This window comes from Lissotriton vulgaris, chromosome 8 (assembly GCF_964263255.1).
Source record: "Lissotriton vulgaris chromosome 8, aLisVul1.2, whole genome shotgun sequence".
In the NCBI taxonomy this organism is placed as follows: domain Eukaryota; kingdom Metazoa; phylum Chordata; class Amphibia; order Caudata; family Salamandridae; genus Lissotriton; species Lissotriton vulgaris.
The window spans coordinates 1,576,288,875-1,576,314,120 of NC_141696.1; the positions used below are offsets into that span (position 1 = coordinate 1,576,288,875).

Genomic DNA, 25,246 nt, shown 5'->3' on the forward strand with positions numbered 1-25,246 from the left:
ATGGACAAGGAAGAAGAGTCCTTTCTGAAGAGTTGGCACTTCAACACCCACATTTTGTCTGTCAAACACAATTTGTTTTTTTGAGGTGCCTGCCAGTTCTTTATCTGAAATATTATTTTCTTCTGATGTTACTTTGGCGAGTTTTTTTTTTCTCTTCCACTGGACTACACTTCTATCCAGTTGTACAACTCAACCAATTTATAATCTATTATGTCTTTTGAATTTCATATTTTTTCAACGATCTCTCATGTATACACCTCAATTGTTTTATTGACATTAAGTGTGCTATTTCATTCTGTAGTCTGTACATTTCAGACATAATTTGTATAATTTTCTCCTCTAAATCTTGTGTCACTCGACGGCGCTGGCAGAGATACGGCAAACCAGCTGGGTGAGGCTTCAGGTCTACACCTTTAAACCTGCCGAGCATGACGCTCAATATGCAAAAACTAAGTCTGCCTGAATGAAAAACGACCTACCAAGGTAACAATACAGATAAAAGCAGCGAAGGAACATTTGAATTATTAAATGTAGATTTTCTCTCGCATCAAGGACTTAATATCCCATCATGCACCATAATGTTTGGAACTGTGTATACGCCCAAAAGAGGGCGGTGCAATAATGAAATAAAATTGTGATGCAAGCCTCAGATGATTCATTTGCAGCCCCAGAGGAAGAGGTTTTCACCTTGAAACGCGTTGGGCAATTGACACTAGTGAAGTAAGGAGGGAGGCTGCATGACACACGAGCGCCGTCGAGTGATCTCCCAAGATGCAAGGCCTTTGTTTCAAATATATATATCTATATACACACACACGCCAATGGTGTATTGATGAATCATTGCGCGACTAGGTTGTGTGAATATCTGTATCAGTCTGTCAGTTGGTGTCTAAAAGGCTGTATGGGTTGGTGAGTGGGTGTGTGAGTAGCTGTATGGGTGATTCATTGGTTGTCTGAGTACTTGTAAGGGTGTATGAGTGTGGGTGGAGGTGTGAGGGGGGTTTGTGACTGCCTGCATGGATGGATGAGTGAGTGGGTGGGTGAGTCCGTAGCTGTATAGGTTACCGAGTGCATCTGTGAGGGACTGTATGCATGACAGTTTGAGTATGTCAGTGTGTGTATGGCTGTGTCAGTGAGTGAATGGTTGTGTCAGTGATATATGGGTGAGTAACTGAATATGTGAAAATCAGTATAGGTGAGTGTTTGAGTATATGAGTGACTATCTGTAAGTGATTGTGGCTATATAGGTAAATAGATGTTAGTATATGCATGAATAAGTGAGTGGGTGTGTGTATAACTTTATACATGAGTAAGTGGCTGTGTGATTGACTCTATGGGTGAGTGAGTAGGTGTGTGTAGCCCTATGGGTGACTGTGCGAATGGCTATATGAGTGGAAATATCAGTAGCAGTATTAGTGAGTGAGTGAGTGAGTTGGTTTATGAGGTGCTGCATGAGTGACTGAGTAGATGTGTGTGTAGACCTATGAATCAGGGAGTGGCTAAGTACTGGTATGGGTGTATCAATGGTAGTGTGGAAGTTGGAGTGAGGGTATGAAAGGTTATATTGGGTACGTCAGATTCAGTGGATGATGTCATGAGTGATGTCATGAGCAGCACATTGTGGGGCGCGAGTTATAGCTAGCTCAGCTAACTATAGCTGCTGAATTTCTCAGAGTGAAACCTGAGCCCAACTATAATGTTTCTGTAACCTTTGGTTTGTTCAGTGAAGTTCTATGGTTTTTAGGTCGACCCTTGGCTGTGCGCATGTGTTGTATGGAAGACCTACTGTAATCACTCTACAGTGGGTAATCTTGTTTCTTGCCATTGGCTTAGTCCTGGGTTGCTCTTTTTTCCTAGCTCCTTACTAGCTGGTGTACCAGATACATCATTTCCGTTTAAGCAGAGGAGCACCGGCCAACTACAGTTTTCTTTTGCGGTGGGTTATCTATTCCTTTGTGGACTACCTTTTTTATATCCTGCTAGTAACTTACCAGGGTGCTCGCTTCACTGGCCACCACATGCATGACCAGGGTACACGCTTCACTGGCCACCACATGCATGAGTTTTAAAACATTAAGTGGCTTTAACACTTTTACTCAGTGATGAGAAAGCCCCTCTCCCTGAAGAACGGGGTTGTGGTCTCCGAAGATCTCTCAGCAACCCTGCTGTGTGGGACTTTTTGAAGATAATAGCATAGATAGTTGGGCCCCCAAGGACGTCCTTGGGGGCCAACTACCCTTCCTGTTACCTCCAGTAAGTCCCATGCAGCTGGATTGCCCCCTTTCTCCACCACTCTGCAAACACGGCTCCTGGCGCACTACTAGATGGGGGGTGAAGTACCCTTGGCCCTAGAGGGTCCTTGGGGCTAACTAGCTCTTCTGTTACCTCCAATAAGTCCCGCACAGCGGGGTGGGGGGGGGGGGGGGGTGGTTTGGCTAGGGAAAAGTCCACTTTAGTCCTGAGGCCCTCAGGAGAGAAAGGGATTAGCCGTGTGTAGATGCGTTCATTTACATCAGACACCAATCAGAAAGAGTACGACTCATGACAATACAGACGCCACCAAAGGAAACAGGAGCACACCAGGCATCACGCTTACCAAGTGCAGCAGCATGGAGAGGTGTCCAAGCTCCAGCCGGCCCTTTGCATGGGGATCCGTGATCAAGAAGGAATATACATCTCCTGATTTGTCTGCTACAAAAATGCGGTCCTCTCCTGCAGTCACTGTGAGAGCTGTGCACCTTCGCACCACAAACCTGCAGTGGGAAGAGAAACCAAAGGTTAAGGCTGCAGCGAGAAAGAACAAAGAAGTAGCCAAGGAAACATCTGGGTGGTCTATCTCAAAGTCAAGCAGCAGAGAGAAAAATGTAACTACCAATGGCCATGCCTGCTGTCCACGAGGATTAAAAGCACTGCATCAGAGTGCCATGGATTTCATATTATTATTCATTGAACTATGACCTCTGACAGCTACTGTGTGATAGATGAATGTGATGTGAGGTTTTCCATGTTTTTTCTTCATGAAACTTTAGCCCACAATGTTTGGGTGTTTGCATAAATGATATGTATAACATTACTAACATCAATTATTTAACTTGTGTCTCAAGCACCAGGTGAAGAAGCACACTGCCTTCTTGAGCAGTAGCTCAGCTGTTCCAGGGGCCTCTGTGCACCAGATTCCAATCCACGCTGTGGCTACATCGAGCTCCCATGATTGCTTTTACCTCATCTATTTACCTGCCACAGCGAAGAAACAAACAACACTGTCTGAATTTTCTAGTTATGATCATTGGAGAGTGAGAACTCAATTCTTCTTATCTTGTTCATTTTCCTGAATTTGTGCAGGCGACAATATGTAGCCTTCTGAGCAGTGACACTGTTTTAGAGTTGTGCGGCTTGTGCAGCACATCCAACCCTGTCTGAGCTTCTAGAGATTAGGTACCATCAGGAGACTTTCACTCAGAGGATCACAACTACCCAACTAGGATATACGCCTGCAATAACAGTCGGAAATTAGAGCGCACCAGGTTATTTAAGCTTTACTCACCTGGCAACCGTGGGTCTGCGGAGTAGTCATCGCTGCACTTTACCCTGAGTAAATGTGTTAACACTAGGATTCTCAGATAAACACCATTAGCAAAGTCTAGATGAGACAAGAAATGTGTTTACATCCATGAGCTTAAGTGAAAAGGAGAGACAATGGAACAGGCTTTTCAGTCTTTGCAGTTAAAAGAAAGAGCCTTATGTGACACTGGAAATCTGGGGTGCTTATTAAAACCAGAGTCTAAAAGATCCCAATGGTCACAAACTATTGAGGAGAGGACATTCACATTGAACTGAGCATGTAGCCAAAGATTAGAAGTCTACATGTCTGACTAATACCAAATGCCCAAGATTATACGAGAGCTTAACTTGAGGAAACAGTAGGTCACCAATCTTCTACCACCACCCTAACGCGCAATATATTGAGATTTCCAGAGGTTCACTCAAGACTTCAAGTGATGCAAAACAACGTATCCAGGAGTTTATCAAAGTCCGCTGTAGGATGCATATTTAACCGTCCTTCAAAAAGTCACATTCTGTTCCTGTAAAAACATATTTAGTCTGGAGGTTCCATCCATCAATAATTTAGGGATATAGATATATATCTACCAAAAAGAAATTATACGGGCACTACAGGAATTAGACTTTCGTCAATGTCAATGCTTCATTCCATCATCAATAACGCGTTTCGACCACCAAGATCTTGATCAAGACGTCGGTGGTGGAAGCACTTTGGTGATGGTGGAATAAAGCATTGATGAATTCATGTTCCCGCAGTGCTGTGTATAATTTCTTTTTGGTGGTAAATTGTTGCAGAACTTCGTTCCCCCCTCAACGCCTGCACCGGCAGTGGTGCGCGCTGTAATGAAGCCAATTGGTGTTAAATTCAAGAAGAGCTATCCAAGCTTTGAAGCGCACTTTCAACAAAATTTAATAGCAAAAGTACATCAATCGCAAACGCATTTTGGGCCTCACGCCCTTCTTCATAGGCTGCATATGTGAAAATGGCAAACAGGATGCACCAATTTATCCCCTCATTCAATTGAAATAGAAGAGGAAGATATTTGAGAACTCCCTTAAAATGTTTCCCAACTTTTCTTTAAAGAGAACTAACCATAATTTCAATGACAAACTGAGCCCCCCTCATTTTGTTCCTTTTTAAATTTAATGTTTTATGTTTTCAGTTTGATTCAATCAATATGGCTTCAAACGTGCCATTAATTGTCACAAGTAAAACTGTTAGCACTCTAGTTATTTAAAACAATCTGGGAGGCAGCAGCAGAACACAAGGAAATCAGCTGATAGTAAATCATGTACTGCCAAGAATGTCAGACTTCATTTTCATATGGCTGAAAAAGATAGTGTTAATTGACAGCAAATGTGCTCTAATTTTAGCTTCTGGAGCACCTTCCCTAAACTCAATGGGGAAATCATGAGAAAACGGTTCTCTCTCAAACATGATTCTTGAAATCCCAGCAGAAGGCTTTTCTACAGGCTAAAATCATATTGGAACACACCACAAATCCTAAAATGTGTATCGTAACATCAACAAATGATTTATATTATACCACAAATCTGTTATCACCGTTTAGAAGTTCTTTTTGTGACCCTCAAAACTTGCCATTCGCTACAATGCTTTTCAAAGGGGTGCTATCATGTATATGAGTCTCAAGATGGCTTCCAGCACTTCCTGGTTAAAGTGTTGGCAGCCAGTAGGGTTTCAGTAGGCTGTTGAACTCCCAGATATTCATTTTTTTAAACAAATATCTCAGAAACCATGCAATGGATTTACACAAAAAGCATGTTTTCTGGAGCAACATGTAGCTTTGACAAATTCTGTGCAATTCCATTAAGCGGTTCAGGTAGTAGTCATGTTCATAAAATGAAAAGTCCCCATAGACATAACATGGGAAAATGCTTTTTGGGAACCTGCGTTTTTTCTCAGCCCCCGATTGATGGATTACCCCAAAACTTTCATCACAGCAGTTGAACCAATAAGGGGACGTTTAACATTTCGTGAAGACTCATCAAGCTGCGCTAAAGTTACTGGCAAAACAAAAAAAATTCCTACAGAAATTTGGGTCCTAACTAGAACTACCTACTGGCGACCGCCAGAAGGGGATATATATCACATTAAGCAATACATGATTCTCAAATAGATAACTTCCTCTTTCCTTTTCACTAAATTGCCTTAGTAAGTTCTGATGTTTATTCTGTCATAATCTTAATTTTGAATATAAATGAGCAGAGGCACATATTCCTAAATGCACTATATACGCACTTAATATTCATTAGTCAAAAACTGTATAGCTTTAATTAAATTTTTTTTGTTTTTGTTTAAAAGGAAACAAAAAAACAATAATAATAATAATAATCTCACTCACTTAGGTCTACCTACCTGAATAGTTATCGGATAGACTTTTCTGTAGGGGATCAACTGGTGGGGCACTATCTACTGGGACTTTGTTCCGGTTAGATAATGCAAGGGTTCTTCACGGGGGCGGGGAGGCTCTCACCTTGAGTGGGTGAGTGCACAGGGGTGGCAAAAATATAAAATGTCCTCAATAACTAGTATAGAAGTTTTTGGAATGGTAACTCATGTTTTACATATCTCACATATCTTACATATAATTGCTGGACACAAGCATTTAACAGTATTACAAGTATCTCTTTCTGATATAACACTAATCAAGTTGTCTTATCGGTTAAGAGATGAGTAGTATAGGTCTCCTTTCCTGGAACGTCAATGGCCTGCGCACTAAGCCCCGAGCAAACAGAATTCTACAATATCTGAAAGACTCGGATGTGCAGGTCATGGTGTTGCAGGAAACCCATCTTATGCATACTGAAATGTCGGCAATAATTAAAAAGAATAGATGGATCGATTTTATGGTCTCTACCACACAAACATCCCACACAAGAGGGGTTGCAATTATTTTTAAAAAAGGAGCCAAAGCTAAGCTAATCTCACAGGTCGTAGACTCTTCTGGTAGATGGGCTATAGCGTCAGTTCTTATTGCTGGGATTTCAATTACAATAATAGGCTATTATGGTCCGAATCAGGACGACCCCGCGACATTGGAAACTATTTTTTTGCAGTTACTATCAATTTCTGGACCTATAATTTTAGCCGGCGACTTGAACATTGTCTTGGACCCCATCTTGGACAAGTCCCCTAATAATCGTTCCAGGGTTTTGTCTAAAACCAGATCCTTTCTATTAGATGCCATGAGACAGCAAGGGTTCGTTGACGTTTGGCGACAAAGGTCAAGAAACCAACAGGGGGTTTCTTACAGGAATTATAAATATCACCATAAGTCAAGGATTGACTATATTTTAATGACCCAAAGACTGGTCGATTCAGTTAAAACAATAGAATATCTCCGGTCACATCTCTCAGATCATTCTGCAGTTAAATTGGTGATGGGACTTGGTAGTAAAAAAAACCTTGACTATTTGGTCCTTTGATCGTTCCCTACTCACTAATGAGGAGGACATTTTGTTCCTAAAGACAGAGACACACAACTTCTTTCTATCTAACGATGGAACAGCCTCTGATAAAATTATCTGGGACTCATTTAAGGCAACATTGAGAGGGTTGGTTGTTGCCAAAGTCGCCTTTAGGAGAAAGAGATATAACAAAATGATTTCTTCTATAGAATCAGATATGGCTTGTGTTCAACAGGAAATCGACCTAAATAGTACATCTTCGAGGTCGATATTAGATCCCCTAAACAACAAATTGGCGACTTTGAGGGGTAGTCTGGCATCATCGTTGAGTTTGAGGGTCCAACAGAGATGGGAAGCCAGCAAGTTGGCCCGCTTCGAATATAGCGAAGGTGCTGGTAAACTGCTGGCTTGGAAGACCAAAGTAGATCAGGTCCGGAACAAAATTGCATCTATTAAAATAGGTAACACCAAGCTCTCCTCAGACGAGGATATCAGGAAGGCATTTAGGGAATTTTCCCGGTAATATATAAAGAAGACAAACTGATATTGGTTGAGTCTGCCAAGAGGTGGTTGAATAATATTACTCTACCTTCCCTCTCTCTTGAGCAATCCCAATACTTGGATAGCCCCATAACCGAGACTGAGGTGATATCTGCTATTAAGAAATCTAAGAAGGGGAAAGCGTCAGGACCCAATGGCCTTCCAGCTGAGTTATACAAGATCTTAGACTCAGAGATAGCTCCTTTCCTTACAAAGTTGTTCAATCGAATACTTTTAGAAGGAATGTCTCCCCCAGCATCTTGGGATAATGCCTCTATTACCCTCATTTTAAAACCAGGCAAACCTAAGGAAGAATGTGGGTCGTACGGGCCAATATCCATTCTGAATGTGGATTATAAAATCTTTACCACAGTTTTATCATCAAGATTGGCCGACACCGCATCATCTATCCTTCATTTAGATCAAAAGGGGTTCTTAAAGGGTAGATAATTGTATGAACTGACCTTTGATTTAATTGGTGCCATAGATATAGCAACATCCAATAGGCTCCCATTGGCGATGATAACACTGGACGCAACCAAGGCTTTCGACAGGGTAAATTGGGTGTACCTGTCGGAGGCCTTGGCCAAGTTTGGTGTGGGAGAAAGTTTTCGAAGGGCGATTAGCCTGTTGTATAGCAATCCTTCTGCATCTCTTCTCGTCAATGGAGATTTATCAAGCCCCTTTTCTATCACTAGGGGAACCCGACAGGGGTGCCCGCTCTCCCCCTTACTTTTTGATTTTTACATAGAGCTTTTTGCGCAGTACCTAAGGGAGGAGATCTCCATCAAACCATTTAACTATCAAGGCTGGTCGAGGAAGGTGGCACTATATGCCAACGATGTACTTATATTAACATCAGAGGCCGTTACGGTATTCCCGGCTATAGTGAAATTGGCTCACGCTTTTGGACAGGTGTCGGGGTATGAGATAAACGCAGCCAAAACGGAAATGCTTATCTGGAATGATGAAAATCCTCCCATGGAACTCCATCCTGGCACCTCAATGCGTTACTTCGGTTTAACAATTGTAAAAGATATAAGCAAAATAGTCCAAGTTAATTTGTCCACAGTACTTAAAGACTGCCGTAAGCTTCTCCAATCTTGGTCGTATCTCCCTCTCTCATTAATAGGTAGGGTCAATCTTATCAAAATGTCTATTCTGCCAAAAATATCTTTTTTTATTCAATACCATTCCCTTATACTTAGATCAAAATATTTTTGCCAGATTTCAATCAAATGTTTCATCTTTTATTTGGCACAACCATCTTCCACGTATCGCTTGGAAAAAACTAAGACTGCAACGTGAAAAGGGTGGGTTGGCGGCTCCAGATTTAAAATTCTATGCTTGGGCCTTTCAATTGTCCCACTCAAGGATGTTGTTGAAGAATCTCGACGCCTCGGGGGTGGGCATGATGTATGCAGCTATGTTGGAGGGGGAAAATATCAATCATTCTAGTTTTCTTTTTAAGGTTGGAAATCCTAAGTTTTTAAAAAAAATTAAACTGAAGACTCTACAGGGTCTTGCTCGAACATGGGCTGAAATCATGAAATCAATAAAAGTAAATTACTTTTGTGAAAAAACTCAGTTGTGGGACTTGCCTGAAAGTCCTGCCTGGCTTGATGACATCTTGGCAATTCCTCTGAGAGAGGCAGGCATGGAGGTTTGGGGTGACCTTTTCTATGAGGATGATCTATTATCAAGTCCTGCCTGGCTTGATGACATCTTGGCAATTCCTCTGAGAGAGGCAGGCATGGAGGTTTGGGGTGACCTTTTCTATGAGGATGATCTATTATCATGGGAACATTTTCAAGCCAAGGTTGGCCATAATTTTTCACGCTTCAAATATATCCAGATTTATAGTTGGACTGCAGCCTACAAAGCATCCATTGCCAATAAAAATAAGTTTAAACTTGGTGGACATAGCCCATTTATCTCTGACTTACTAAACAGAGGTCCAGAAAAAAAAGAAATATCTAGATGGGATAACTTTATTATGGAGGAGGCAGATGGATACTTTGTCTTGCCAGAGTCAGTATGGGGTTCTGTTCTGGTGGATCTGAATTTACAAATTCTTTGGAAGTCTTCTTTCGAGCTTCTGTGGAGCATTGTCAAGCCATCATGGCTTCGAAGAAATCACATCTTCACCCTTTATAGGGCGTATTACTCCCCCTCAAGACTTTCTAAATTTGTAGGAGGACAGCCAGTGTCCTGCGCAAAATGTGGCTTGATTGCTGCTTCGGATACTCATATGTTTTTGGATTGCCCGGAACTAACAGTATTTTGGCAGGATATCAGCAAGTGCCTTTCTGAGTCTTTAGGAAGACCGGTCGCAATGGATTTGCCCTTGATTATCTTTGGAGTCTTGGAAGGAGTACAACACCTACCCAGATGTTTAGTTTTTTATTCCATCTTGCTCGCAAGAAGAGAGATCTGCAGGAAATGGAAAGACTCCTCACCACCCACCTTTAGAGATTGGCAAAATTCTGTACTGCAGACCTGTCACAGATATGGCCCGAGCCGGTAATCGCAGAAAAAGGGCATTTTAGCACCTACTGACGTGGCCCCAGTGACGTATTCGGGGTTTCCCCCCCCCCCCCTCCTCCCCTTCACTACAATGTACTTCAACGGGGTGCTATCATGTATATTGGTGCCATTCACTACAATGCATTTCAATGGGGTGCTATCATGTATATGAGTCAAGATGGCTTCCAGCACTTCCTGGTTAAAGTGTTGGCAGCCAGTAGGGTTTCAGTAGGCTGTTGAACTCCCAGATATAAAAATGTTTTAACAAATATCTCTTGATTCAATCAATATGGCATCAAACGTGCCATTAATTGTCACAAGTAAAACTGTTAGCACTCTAGTTATTTAAAACAATCTGGGAGGCAGCAGCAGAACACAAGGAAATCAGCTGATAGTAAATCATGTACTGCCAAGAATGTCAGACTTCATTTTCATATGGCTGAAAAAGATAGTGTTAATTGACAGCAAATGTGCTCTAATTTTAGCTTCTGGAGCACCTTCCCTAAACTCAATGGGGAAATCATGAGAAAACGGTTCTCTCTCAAACATGATTCTTGAAATCCCAGCAGAAGGCTTTTCTACAGGCTAAAATCACATTGGAACACACCACAAATCCTAAAATGTGTATCGTAACATCAACAAATGATTTATATTATACCAAAAATCTGTTATCACCGTTTAGAAGTTCTTTTTGTGACCCTCAAAACTTGCCATTCACTACAATGCATTTCAATGGGGTGCTATCATGTATATGAGTCAAGATGGCTTCCAGCACTTCCTGGTTAAAGTGTTGGCAGCCAGTAGGGTTTCAGTAGGCTGTTGAACTCCCAGATATTCATTTTTTTTAACAAATATCTCAGAAACCATGCAATGGATTTACACAAAAAGCATGTTTTCTGGAACAACATGTAGCTTTGACAAATTCTGTGCAATTCCATTAAGCGGTTCAGGTAGTAGTCATGTTCATAAAATGAAAAGTCCCCATAGACATAACATGGGAAAATGCTTTTTGGGAACCTGCGTTTTTTCTCAGCCCCCGATTGATGGATTACCTCAAAACTTTCATCACAGTAGCTGAACCAATAAGGGGACGTTTAACATTTCGTGAAGACTCATCAAGCTGCGCCAAAGTTACTGGCAAAACAAAAAAAAATTCCTACAGAAATATATATATATATATATATATATATATATATATATATATATATATCTCACATTAAGCAATACATGATTCTCAAATACCTTGACCTGGTGAGAAAGTGCAAGTGAATGTGCCTCAAATCTGGGAGGTAGGAACAGGTGGAAGAAGCTTCTTCTATTAGGAGGCCAAATGACATGGCTGTCTTTGGAAATTTATTTAAAAAATGGGCAACCGTATGACTCTTAGGAAGCTTTTCAAGACCTATCTTTTCTAATCCTGTTCACGGGTCCTATGGTCTGTGCTTGAATGCCCAGGTGTCTGTTGTGTGCTTAAGAATTACTTTGGATTCTATTCTTGGGGATGTAATCCTTAGGCTGGCTTGCAGAATTAGACCAATTAGTTCCACAACCATATAACCAACACTGTTAGACCTGGTACCACCAGTCCACGTAGGGTATCCTGGCACTGAGTGACAAGACCTATCTCCAAAGCAAAAGTGTTATGCTTGCTTCACCTTTCACAGTACACCGCGCTCATCCACTAAAAATGACACCACACCTTATTATGAAAATATAGAATTCTTTATGTTCTTTTCAGTTTGATTCACGTTGCATTTACATCAACAACTCTTTAATTTTCATGCAAAGTATTTGTCACCATAACTATGCATCAGGACACAATTTTAACAAAACAAGGTACTCGTTCTTAATTTTCAGTTTAGAAATAGACCAATGACTTCACATACATTTCCTCCCAACTGTCTTGGTTCTTGTGTCATGAGCTAGAGAAGCATTTCATTCCCAGATCAATAACATCTCATTACAGCCCACAATTAGTAAACATATGTTGTGAGTTGTTGACTCTCTCTAGGATAAAGAAAAACTCAGCTAGTTCATTTCTTTACCTGGTAAATGGTTTCACTTACAGATCTTTTCTCCCCCTTTATGCGTTACAACATTAGAGAATTACAGACTTATTATCTCCTTAGTCGTATTACCTCTTCCTCATGGATAACCATTAATGCCTGTGTAGGATACACTCTCTCAGTTAGAATCACAGATACAAACTCTTAATTAACCACAGGCTCGATATGCAGTTCGTTGAAATTCCCCCAGAAGGTTGCTGCGTCATATACCTCCCCACCCCCTGACCTTCCTTACTTCTCCAAAGATGTCCCAGCTGAAGTCTGTGGGATTTTAGGGTCACTTCTATCACCTGTGGGAATCTCTAGGAAGCTTCGAGGGAGACAGGCTGATCTCTCCCAGCCAGTCGCTCTAACACACCAGCGTTTAACAGACCCCCAAAGCCGGTCCTGTATTTAGCAGAGGACCGAAGGGCCAACGAACTTGCTGGGAAAATATTTCCAATTAGGTCGGACTGACATACAGGAGGTAATTCGTAGTCAAGTCGCTCTGTCACTCGCGCCTCAGCTCCGGCGCTACTCCCTTTCCTCACCCCTTCCTTTGCCCGACTCCTCCCCTCCTGACCTTTCCGGTTCACGCCTTCTTTCTTCCCAGGGCTCCGCTCCGCCTCTCCCCGGCACCAAACCTCACAGACTTCAACGGGGCAGGGACCTCAATTAACTCGGCACTACAGCACTCGGAATGAAGTTCCTTGCGGTCCTGATACACTCCACTGCCCTCGGTAAGTCGCCGCTGGTTCTGTCACTGTTGCGCAGCGCCTCCCCCAATCCTGCCACTCCGGTTCTCACAGCTGCGGGGCAACTTCTCTGGAGGAGGGAAATCATGATAAAGGGGGCGGTCAAACACAGTGAGACCTCTGACGATTATAAAGCTTGTGGTAGAATGGGAAATAATACAGCCTCCCGATTCTGTATTCTAGAGGCCAGCGGGGATAACGTTACAGGGCCGCTCTCAGGGAATGCTTGGAGTGGGCACACCTCAGAGTCAGGGTCACACAACAGGCCAGCGCTGGACGTATTCAGCTCGCTCGGGTGGCGATATCAGCTATCTGCCTCACTCACCCCTACTGTCTGGTCCGTACACTGTAGTACCTGCCACTGTCCTCTGTTGGTAGGCCTGCTCAGTATTCTCCCAATTCCTCTTCAGCAAAAGTGAGCAGGGTCAGGTCAATGGATTGAGGGGCCGTATCACCAGGGGGGGGGGGGGGGGGGGGGGGGGCAGCAGCCTCAGAAGGAAGTCAGCCCCACACCTTGCATCAACCTCCTGACTCCACCACCTGGACTCCAACTCCTCTCTCTTCAGTTGACTCCAGCTTCTACAAAATGGTCGCCCAACATTCCACTATTGATAGCTTTGGGTCCAGTGGGACTAGAGGGGTCCAGAAGGTTCTAGATCCCTCACTTTAGTCTATGGCCCAGTCCCTGAGGTAAAAAAATGCGGCAGTTACCAGCCACCATTTTGTGTGTCGATGTATCCAGTATTTTGTGTGGACAGCTGGGCCTCAAAAATAAGAGGGGCAAGGTGGCACCTAACCCCCAAGGACAACACCAAAAATTCCAGTGGACATAAAAATAGAAAACTTAGGAGGCAGAAAGGAGACAAAAACAAATAAATAATAGGAGGGACCACCCAAAGGGCTGACAGGTCTAACAAACACCTTTAAAAATATTAAAGCCTGTATCTATACAAGATGTTCAAATGATAGGTGAATATTACAAAGAAGTCATCCACCAAGATTATCACAGATTCTCTCTGATGCCTACAACTCATCTTCACATTGTCGTGTCAGGTTATGAATAAAAAGTCAAATATCCATGCGGTCTCCTCAATTTCTCCTCTTAGTTCAGTATCCTTAACCCTTCTTCAGGATTAGCCAAAGATCAGACGTCCACTCATCTTATCAATGCCTGCGTCGGTGGGCAGAACCAAAAATATAGAATCACTTCTGGATTTTACAGAAGCTTCAGCATGCAAATCCCTATGCATACCCAAGCTCAGACCATAAACTGTACCCACACAGACCGTATGATTTTTCTACATGCAAAACTGCACTTTACAAAAGGCCTGATGGGTGGGTGTTATAAAGTTCTGTCGCTTTCAAACTGAATATAAATATGATTTCACAACAAATGACGCAAACCGAAGGTTTTGGGAATGGGGAAGAAAAAGCTAATCTAGGCTTCAAGCAAATAAGTTGCCCAGACGGTATTGGCTGAAAGCTACAGCCTTCCAGACAATTGCTCATTCTAAAGTAGTGTAAACACTTCCGTAAATTACAGATATACCCACAAGCATCCAGACCTGTCATGCAATGATTGCACTGGAAGTTAAAACAGAAGACTCACAAGAGAATAAGGAGAAGCCCACATTTCTGGACCAAGTCTGCCTTTCCTTTGGTGGAATCAACAAAAGATCAGAGAAACTAAATCCTTCAAATTCCAAACAATGAGACAGCACAGACAATTGATATGGCAATAGTGAATTAAGTCATACCGCTACAGGGGATAAAAACACCATAGGTAATCAGAATAGTTGGAAAGTAGAAGGGGAGTGGTTGCTTCCATCTAGAAACTTACTTCGCAAACATTTACCCAAAATGTATAATAAAAGGTCATTCAAAATGTTGTGATAAAGGAATTGTAGTGACAACCGCTTTGTCTTTCAAGAAGACATTAAAAATTTTGGGGTAACAGCTTGATGCTCAACTTCCCTTCTGGCAGAGCGGTCGTCATCTGGAATGCAGGTTTCCAGGTTAGCAACCATGTCACACTTGGGTTCTCATGGTTTGTACCCATTAGAGAGAGAGACAAAGGCAATATTTAAATCCCAGTGATCAGGCTTCTAATGGGGTGGTCAAGATGTAGAAAGCGGACTTAACCTGAAGGGAAATGTGCATCTGCATTCAGTAGAATAAACTCTTCTGAACCTGAACTATTATACTCCTTCTAAAAAGGAAGTGCCAAAGTTTAAACAATGTTAACCTCAAGCGCTGGAGATCATTGATGCTTTATCAAACTATAAGATGCTTGCACCAGTAACAAAACCAGTTTCTTCTCTATTGTGCTTAAAGTTTTGGAAAGCAAGGTCTACTATAGGCTAGGGTGGCGGATTCATTTTCAAAGACTTTATTCTCGCATTCTTTGTGGAGCACACAATGTATGTATTAGGTGTAGGAACCAACTTCTTCTGGGCATTTTATGTAGTGGCAGCAATCCTGGTAAGTACTGGTATTACGGGTTTGGCACTGGTTCTCAGACAAAAACCTGCTCCAATACAGTCGAAGCTTACACAGATTAGCCTGTTAAAATCTATAAAAAGTGGGGCTCAAACGACAAGTGCCCTCAGGGAAACAAAATGTCTATGACGACAAGGGCACACATTTAAAGTCACCCCGCTAGGTCAATGTGAACAGCACGGTTGTATGTCATGACAACGCGTAGTATTACCACGCGTGCCATTACAACGCGGGGATTACAACGAAAGTCGTTACGACTTTCGCTGGAGGGCGCTGGATAGTAGAACAGTTTAATTTCTATTCCAACTCCAGCCCACGTCGACAGTAGGGAAGGTGTTGGATAGAAATTTAAACTATTCCCTATCCTCCAGCGAAAGTCGTAACGACTTTCGTTGTAATCCCTGCGTTGTAATGGCAGTGCGGGGTAATCCCCGCGTTGTCATGACTGTTCCCCGAACAGCACAGTGCTTGCATCAATTTTAAAATATGTGGTGAAAATGGCTTCTGCACACAAGTACTCTTAGAAAGAGAAATGTGCTCTCATTAAAGAAAATTGGTGTGCAGGTCTACAAACCAGGAAACCATTATGTTCAAATAATTATTACTTTGAGAAATTGTTTGTTCACTACAAGCTATAGAGAACAAAAATGAATGGGTGGAAATGCTCGTGTGAACAGTTAAAAAACTGGGAATTTTTATGGGCGGTAATTTGGTGGACTGTCCTTAGCATTTCAGTGCCTTTACAGGGGAACTAACTCGTGCACATCTGTCCTTAAACACTAAAAACTCAGCCCAAAAATGCTAGGACATTTCTCCTCCGCATGGGAGCACAATCATCGGCAGGGATGTTTCTCATTTTCAAGTAGAGCTTGCGGCCTGGAAATCCATCAAGCACAAAACCTGTGTCTGGGTTTAATGCTCTCAGTATGCGGGGCTCACCAAGACCACAAAAAAAGGATTGAGAATTATGCACAGCTTTTGTAGTCCTAACATGACCCTTTACTACAGGAAAGACTTAGGTTTAGAGTATGCAAAAGTGGCCATTTTAAGAAATAGAAACCTAACATGAAAGTATTCCATACTTTAAAAATAATATTGAATTCCTGGAAATTTATAGTGTGGTGAAAGACAGGAGCAGTCTTCAGTTCTATGGGACCTTTGCTCTGGAATGGTGAAATGGGGGATGGGGAATAGGTAGGTGGGCCTAATCTTCAGACGAGTTTGCCAATTATGGGATATGGTCATGTCGTCTCAAATACTTACCATGTGTAGGAGAGTTCTTTTTCTTGTGCTTTTAAGATAAAGTTTAAAGATGCAATTTACTTTTAGTCATCAAATCCAGCCACTCACCAACTATTTGTCTCTGCTCACTCAGACACAGTAGTTTTCTAAAAGGCCAGTGTGTGTGCAATCACTACTACTAACTACACATTGCATTACTAGCTCCAGACGACGAGTCAGCAACTTCATCCTCCTAAACTGGGATGACCTTTTTCAAATTAAGACCAGCAACATTGTTCTCATCACCAGAGGCAATGCATGCTGGGGGATGAGCCCGCCATGTGGGTTTGCCAGCACCAGTCTGTACAAAGTATATATTAGTGGCTCTTACAATGCACATCCTAACAGGGGTGAGACAGGAGCATCACTGCTAGTAGACTTGACTGCTCTCCCAAGAGGCACGCATGAGGATTTGCGTTACAGTGTTAGTTAAAAAAAAAAAAAAAAAAAAAAAGAAGAAGAAGAGGACAGGTAGGGGGAAGAGTTGAGTGCTACACTCTTGAACCTTATGGGAAAAATCTAGAGAGAGGACAAAACAACCTTTCACGATAGGGACCTGTGAGGTTTTGAATAAGGGAACTGCTGAAAGTTTGCCAGGCTCACCTCCTGCGTATAACACATTTTACTCATTACATAGCACAAAATCACGAACTTCATTTACGCACTGTACCACAAAAATAATGGAGGCTGTGTTTTTTTAGGTCGAGGACCGTAGGCTGCGCTTGCGCAGTCTCCGGGAGGAGATTTAATGTTTTGGAGTATGGGGGCTTGAGCCCGCCTCTCTCCTCCATTGGCTGGCTTCCTAAACGGAGGCCAGCCATTGGAGGAGAGGGGAGTCACTCCAATAAAGCCCAGTCTCTTTAGGATTCGGGGGCGTGTTTTTTTGAGTTCATTCGACTGTGACGTCATCCGTCACTCAGAACACCAAAAACACGCCGCCGAATCCGAAATTTTCAGATGTTTGCGGCCGCCATTGTTGCCCGGCCGCCGCCGAGACTTCCAGTGAGTGCTCATTTTAATAAGTGTTTCCAGGAAGCGGGCACCCTGCGTCACCCATCCCAAATAGTATCTCTTGCCTCTGTACAGCAGACTCTTCTTTTCCTGCCCCGGTGTTCTTTGGTAGGAAGCTTTTCATGGAATGGCCTGCTTGCTGCTGGTAGCCGTGGCTTTGGTCTCAGCTGTGGAACCCAAACCGACTTGACTGTGTTTTTGTTCCCCCAGGAGCCCACAGGGAAGTGCGGTGGGAGTACAAGATGTATGCTGCGTGTGGCCGTGACAACAAGGTGAGCAACGCAGGAGGGAGAGGACGGAAGGCTGGAGGGTGCGAGAGGGCAAGCCAATGCCGATTAAGGTAAGTGTCATGCCGCGCCGCGCTGCGTCCAGGTTCGTCCCACGTGTCTCCAGAGGGGACTTGGAGTGGCTGCGGGGCGGAGCAGTCTAATAAAGACGGCTAAACTGGGTGAAGACCTGGCCTTAAACCCCACCGGGAGCCAATGTTTTCCTGCATGTTCCTCAGTGCAGCAACCTCTGCTATCCCTCATACACCCGTAAACCCCTGGCCCAGTTCATGTACACGGGGCCCTGCAAACCACCTGCTGTGAAACCTACCTTGCAGCATGCCAGGTGTACGGTCTAAAGTCTGCTTCCGGTGTACACGGCGTGCGTGGTGCCCTCTGATCCTTTGTGTTTGTAGGTGCATACCAACTGTCTTATTGCCCTCAAATCCTGTGGGCTCGTTCTATAATAACTCGATGTAATCTTACATCAGCCCTCAAGGCCCGCAGTGTAAGCTCAGCACCTGGAGCCTACGCTGCCCAAACCCTGCAGAGAACGAGACCTGCACCACACGCTCGCACAGTGAGGGAGCCCAGCCCCAATGAGCCTGGTGGATCTGGGCGTTTTCTTTGGTGCCCACGCTCATTAACCCAGTGTAGCCACTGTGCCGTAATCCTGGTAACTTTAATGCACGCAGAGCAGCCAATGATGTGTGAACCTGGTGGAATTCCAGATATTCTCCTTGAACATATGCCTGTGCAAGCAGTTAGTCAGGCGATATCATTGTTTCGCCTGAGGCTTTCTTCAGCACACCACGGCGAAGAAATCCTTAAGGAGGGTTTCTGTGAGAAAATGTAATCCTTCGCACACAGCCCCACCCCCAGAAGAAAGTAACATCTTAAATTGCTCAAATTTGAGGGGGAAGAACAGTACGGCAAAATGGGCCCCCTCAAAATCAAATGCCCCATAGAACTATCAACAGTAACTGACTGCCTTTTCTCTCTATTGCTTCTTTCTTTCTTTCCTTCTTTCTTTCTTTCCTCTTCACCCCTCCTACCCTTTGCGCGCATTGTTACGCCACCCTGCTCTCCAATCGGTCTTTCTTATTCTCTCTCTCACCTCTGTATGTCTCAGTTTTTCTCACTCAGTTCCCTCTGGCTTGTCACATCCTCTCTCTCACTCACACTCTTTTCTCTCGCTGTCGATTCCCTTGTCACCTCTATCTATCGGTACCTGCACCCATTCTCGGTCTAGTGCTCTCTCTTGCACACACTTGCAGACTCCGTGCCTTTCCAGGTATGAACAGATTTCTGTTTCTAAATGCCTCTCCCATTCTGACTTTGTCGAAATTCCACTGTCTCTGCAATTTGGTAGCCCCTTCAAGAATCCCGGAGCTGATCCCATCTCTCAGCACAGCAAGAAAACGCCACCTCTGTCCCCACTCTGAACCCTGTGTGTGGGGGGGGGCTCTGTGTGTGTGTAGGGGGTGGGGCTCTGTGTGTGTGGGGGGGGGTGTGTGTGTGTGTGGGGGGGCTCTGTGTGTGTGTGGGGGGGGGGCTCTGTGTGTGTGTGGGGGGGGGCTCTGTGTGTGTGTGGGGGGGGGGCTCTGTGTGTGTGTGGGGGGGGCTCTGTGTGTGTGTGGGGGGGGCTCTGTGTGTGTGTGGGGGGGGGCTGTGTGTGTGTGGGGGGGGCTCTGTGTGTGTGTGGGGGGGCTCTGTGTGTGTGGGGGGGGCTCTGTGTGTGGGGGGGGGCTCTGTGTGTGGGGGGGGGCTCTGTGTGTGGGGGGCTCTGTGTGTGGGGGGCTCTGTGTGTGGGGGGCTCTGTGTGTGGGGGGGCTCTGTGTGTGGGGGGCTCTGTGTGGGGGGGCTCTGTGTGGGGGGGCTCTGTGTGGGGGGGCTCTGTGTGGGGGGGCTCTGTGTGGGGGGGCTCTGTGTGGGGGGGGGGCTCTGTGTGGGGGGGGGGCTCTGTGTGGGGGGGCTCTGTGTGTGTGGTTCTGTGTGTGGCTCTGTGTGAACAGCTTTTTTTGTAGGTGGCTCTATGTGTGGGTGGCTCGGTCTGTGTGTGTGGGTGGCTTTGTGTGTGTGTAAATGCAATAGGTCATGCATTTGCGAGCGATTAAGCTATTGGCATTGTAAATGACAATGACATTTATTTAACGATTAAACTATTGGCAATGTAAATGACAATGCCATTTATTTATGATTTAAAAAAAAAGTCATGAGCAATGCCAATAGCTCTACCTTTAATAATGCCGGGACCATTGCATTGTATTTGCTTGTTTTAATGTTATCAGTGCATTTTCTGGACTTTAATCTCAAACTAAGGGATGATAGGCAATGTGTGGGCCTCTTATGATGTGTACAGTAGTAGGCCAACATAAAACACATGTTGTCTGTCCAGGAACAAAGGTCTTTAGCTTCACCTCCTTCCACAGAGTATCCTCACATCAACACCCTCACATCCAACTCAAGACTCACCGGACACTGAGACACTGCCAGACAGGATCAGTGCGGAAGAGGACCAGGCGCTTGTTGTCATCGGTCAAAGCGAAGTAGGAGCCGGAAGAGGAGAAAGCGGAGGCCAGAATTTTATCACTGCCCGCAGCCACAGCCGAAGCCTCCTCCCTTCAAAGAAAAACAGGAGCATAAAATGATTCTTCCTAAAGATCTGATCTACCGATCAGGACTACAATATACTGCATTTATTTAGGAAACACACTCACTACCCATCTGACTCGGTCAGATATCAATCATTCAGTGTCACTACCCCCATCTTCTCCCAGGTTTTGTAATGTCTTTATTGACCTACCGAACTGCATTGCTAACCACCAAGGACCTCATTTAACCATGTCAATCTGGTTTCTGAGTTCACAGTAATCAACTGGGAGAATGAGGATTCTCTGAACCCTCTCCTTTCCCCCACTCTACACCACACTTCTAGGGATAATGGTCTCATTCTTTGGCGTTTATCTCTGGTATGATGATACATAAATAGTCTTGTCCAATCTTCACCAAAATCTGAAATCTAAAAGGGCCATACTATCTCACTTGTATTTGACGATGGAGGGCCATTTTTCAGTTATCCTGCACTCTTCTAATAATGAAACAGTGTTTTTTCCTGCACATTCACACATCATCCCATCACCATATTATTTGACCCGGATACACTCATCCAAATCTACTGGCCCTAAACCTCAGTGTACACTTCAAACCGACTAGATGCGTGGAATTTTCTATTACTACTATAACCAATGCTGCCTGGTTCAAAGTAGTAAACATTTTCTGAATTTGCTGCTTCATCCCCCCATCCACCCTCCCCAAACACACAGCCAAAACACTGATCTCAGCATTTGCCCCAGGCAAGTTAGACTATGCACCAGCCTACTACCACACCTCCCCATCTTCTCATTCTTATTGTTCCAAATTTCACCATTGGAGCCCCCAATATTCTTCCCGGACACACGCCTACTTCTCAATACCATCAGCAATATGGCTGATGAGGACAAATTGAGCTACGTGAAAACTACTAGCTCTTGCCTTCAAAGCCTTAACGGTGTTTGACGGACGTGGCTGCTCCGACACTATACCCAATATTGTCCTCTCACTCCTAGACCTCCCTGTGTAGTGTCACTGCTCCATTCATTCACTCTACTCCTTAGCACCACTGGGACTGCCTCCAAGTGAACTGCGCTCACCTCTGCATTCACCACCTTTAGAACTGCCCTTGAAACTCACCTTTTAGTTTTAAAGAGCATTAGTAACTAATCTTCAGTCTTGACTAGGCACACCATCTCCCTTAACCCGTGTTAACATACAGTATGTGTATCACATGCCTGGCATCAAGTCCAGCACATTCTACAGGGTTACCATGTGAACTTCTTACGATCTTTTGTACGCTGCTCATGTCATTAAGTACAGTATTTCTTTTTGAAATGATCTTGCTGCTCATAATAAGCAACTAAAAAAAACACAAAGTATGGCCAACATTTCCAGACTTTACAAACACATTTCTAGCTGCTATTTCTCCTCCAAGAGACAGGTTACCCCTTCTTCCCTTTTATGATGACAGCACAAACTGAAATCTTACAGGATCACCCTGTGAATGATGGAAGGCTGCGCTGGTCCGGATTTGATTTACATCTTTTACATGCAGAAGTTTGTGCAGGAGCCCAGCCCAATGAGCTTTCAAGAATCAAATGTCATGAAATACACATGAAGCATCCATTTTACAGCAGACACAGCCACTCAACAGCGGAGATACGCAAGAGAAACCCACTTAGCTCAGCAGCGGAGATGCACATCAAACTTATCTCAACCTTATGCATTTATTTTTTAAGTCAAATTAAAGTACAAACAAGGACCCCAAAGGCGGCAGTACAGGAAAAATAAATTTTATAACAAAAAACGTATACAATAAACAGCATCACATATCTTACAGAAAAATATATGGGTAGCACGCACATCCACTGCAGCATAAAAACAAACATATTTTCCCAAGAACATCCGATTTCAAAGATAGTTTTTGTAATTTACATCCTCAAACAGCTCCTTCGCAAGTTACATCAAGAGGAGAAAAAAAGGGGCGGTAAGTAACACAATATTTCTTGAGACCAGAAAGATGGGGCAAGGACTTACTCTTCTAGCAGAAACATAATAAACTAGGCAGGCAAAGGACCGCAACATCCAAAGCGCCTGGCCTCAAGTACCTTGTGTGAAGCAGAGAAAGGTGGGAGCCTTGGACAGGCTCCCGGCTGCCTTATATCCCACCAGCTACTTACTCTTTATCATCCGGAAGTCTCTTCTCTGCAGTGCTGCAGTCGTACATGAAGAGCTCGTCACAGTTTCTGGAGAAAAACACACAAGACAATTCAGAGATCAAATGTGGCCAAATTCAATCCTCAGGAGAACCTACTTTCTAACTACTTTAATATCAACATTTGAGGCCCCATCTCCCTTTCCTGTATCACCTTACCTCCCCCTACCACTAGAAAAATGTACTTTGACACTTCATTATAGAAATAGAACTGTGAAATATTGGCACTGTTCCTCGTTAAAATATAGATTATGTGCTCCCATTAGAACGATAACTGCCAAGCTGAGCAGTACTGCTTTTGTGCCATTTTATATCTCGGTGCGGTGCTTATGAAGTGCCGGGACCCGAAGGTTTGCTGAGACAACCCACGGCCAGCACCAACGAATGTCAGAGGTCCCGAATGCTGAGGCTGCATAATCTAGATTCAAACTCATCCCTCTTCCATCCACCACTGCCAAGGAGCTCCTGGTCCTAGACCCAGGAACAACAACTACTGCACGTCCTCGCTGCAATCAAAGACCCTTACCCCACCCCTTCTCTTGCAACAAAGGACTGACAGACTGAATTAAAGCCCATGCTGCTCACACCCAGAAGATCACAGACAACCCGGCACAGCTCTCCTGCTCAGCACCCGCTCCCTCTGCAAACATGCCACGGAAATCTGAGCCACCATCTCAACTGATGATTCCTTCATCACTGAAACGTAACTCAACCCCTCCTCAAACCCCCGCAACGCTCGATGGCTACAAGATGAAACACAGAAACCGCATCAAACACGGTGAGGATATCGCCATACTTTTTAGGGAAACCATCCGTTAGACCATCACCAACGATGACCCCACACCTCATGGAACACCTCAATTTCCAACTACAGACCAACGCCAAGACGACAATTAGAAGCACCCTCATTCACAGGCCCGACTGACTTTCTGCAATGACATCTCAAACATCATCGCACCCCCTCAGCCATTGACTCCTACCACTAAGTTCTACTCTGCGTCCTCAAACTCCACCACCCTTCTGGAGAACCTGAATAACATTGGCCTCACACTGGTCACCAAGCATACGCACAAAGCCAGACACACACTCGCCTCCCTTTTCACCTCCAAATACATAACCAAGTTCAGCCAAATCACAGAACTCGCCTGGACCGAACATGCCATCCTTCACTTCACCAACTCCAACGCTCAGCACATCATCACCAAGCACCACAGCTCCCCCACTGCAGCTGGGGCAAGGTAACCAAGACGCAATGGACACAGGTCCTCAGCACCATCAAACCGAAACTTCATCCGACCTCAACCAGGCCATACAGAATTTCTTCGAATGGATCACCAAATGCGCCAACAGAGTTGAAACGTTGAAACTACCAAAAACCAACAAAACCTCAAAATAAGCCAGCTGGTACACCCCAGAGCTCAGAACCACCAAGCGCAACTGCTGCCAACTCGAGAAACAATGGAGCGTCATTAGGAACCCCTCCGTCAGAGCTGCTCACAAAGCTGCCCTTAGCAACTACTACCGGCAAATTAAGGAAGCCAAAAAAATCAGCTATCACGGCCCACATTGATACTATACTGCAAGTACGTTGAATGTGGGTCAGTGTTTAAACATCATCATGAAGGTATACAGAATTTAAAAGAGCAACAGTTCACCACAATGATATATCACATTTCATTTTTAATGAACAATTCTAGAAAATCAGTCGCAAAATTTTATCATTTCAAAATGAGTAAATAAATAAATCAAAACAGTTTTGAATAGATAAATGCCAAAGTTCATCGGTAACTCTTGTATGTCAAAGTTATCTATCTCCTAATCAAATTTGAAGGTGCTCACAGTGAAAATTAGAAAAAAGTGTTTTGGGTAGGGTAGGAGTGATCAGGTAAGTGTGGGGACTGGGCAAAGGTGATGTGACAGTAACACAATCACAAACTAATTTGACAAAAGACCTTTACAGTTTAATACGATCCATAGTTCCCTATGTCCCTTCACATATAGGTTAGGTTTCTCAATGTATCTGGATCCTATACTGTGAGGTAATAATGTGGTTGGTCTACGTTTCGACTCCGCTGGGTAAAAAGGGCTATTTTCGCCTCATTCTGGAGTCTTCATCAGGACAAAATAACATAGGAGCACCTAAAATTAAGAATATATGTACATTGTCATAATCAGACATTCTAAGGTGAACTAGTATATGTTGATGGGGTATCTAGTTATATGATACCTACTTCATGAGCGGCCACACCATGACCGTCTGGGCTGGACTTGGATACGTTCCTCCATTACTTGATTAATATGTGGGACTACATAGAAAAAGAGAGGGGAGGGGGTCCCTTGATTAGGTTCTAGGACATATCGTTGTTGTCTCATTAAGAACCTTGTTGGGGAGTTGCTGAAATCTTACTGAAGTTTGGTCTTGGAAACACCTGGGTATCAATGAATGAATGAATGAATGAATGAAAGTGAATTTATAACAGCGCGATTGCTGCCCTGAGGCGTCCAAGCGGCAATCCTCTGGTT

The 25,246-nt window shown here is 43.9% G+C and overlaps 1 protein-coding gene across 1 annotated transcript in view; it reads right to left on the reverse strand.

Annotated features, from left to right (window-relative positions):
* Positions 1-25,246, reverse strand: part of WDR4 (WDR4 tRNA N7-guanosine methyltransferase non-catalytic subunit) — a 99,124-nt gene that overhangs the window by 62,103 nt on the left and 11,775 nt on the right. Inside the window, exons 2-4 of the mRNA XM_086935870.1 lie at positions 22,689-22,754; positions 20,389-20,535; positions 2,597-2,753 (exon numbers count right to left, since the gene is read on the reverse strand). Of these exons, the coding sequence (XP_086791996.1) occupies positions 2,597-2,753; positions 20,389-20,535; positions 22,689-22,754 (370 nt within the window). The remainder of the gene's footprint in view (positions 1-2,596; positions 2,754-20,388; positions 20,536-22,688; positions 22,755-25,246) is intronic.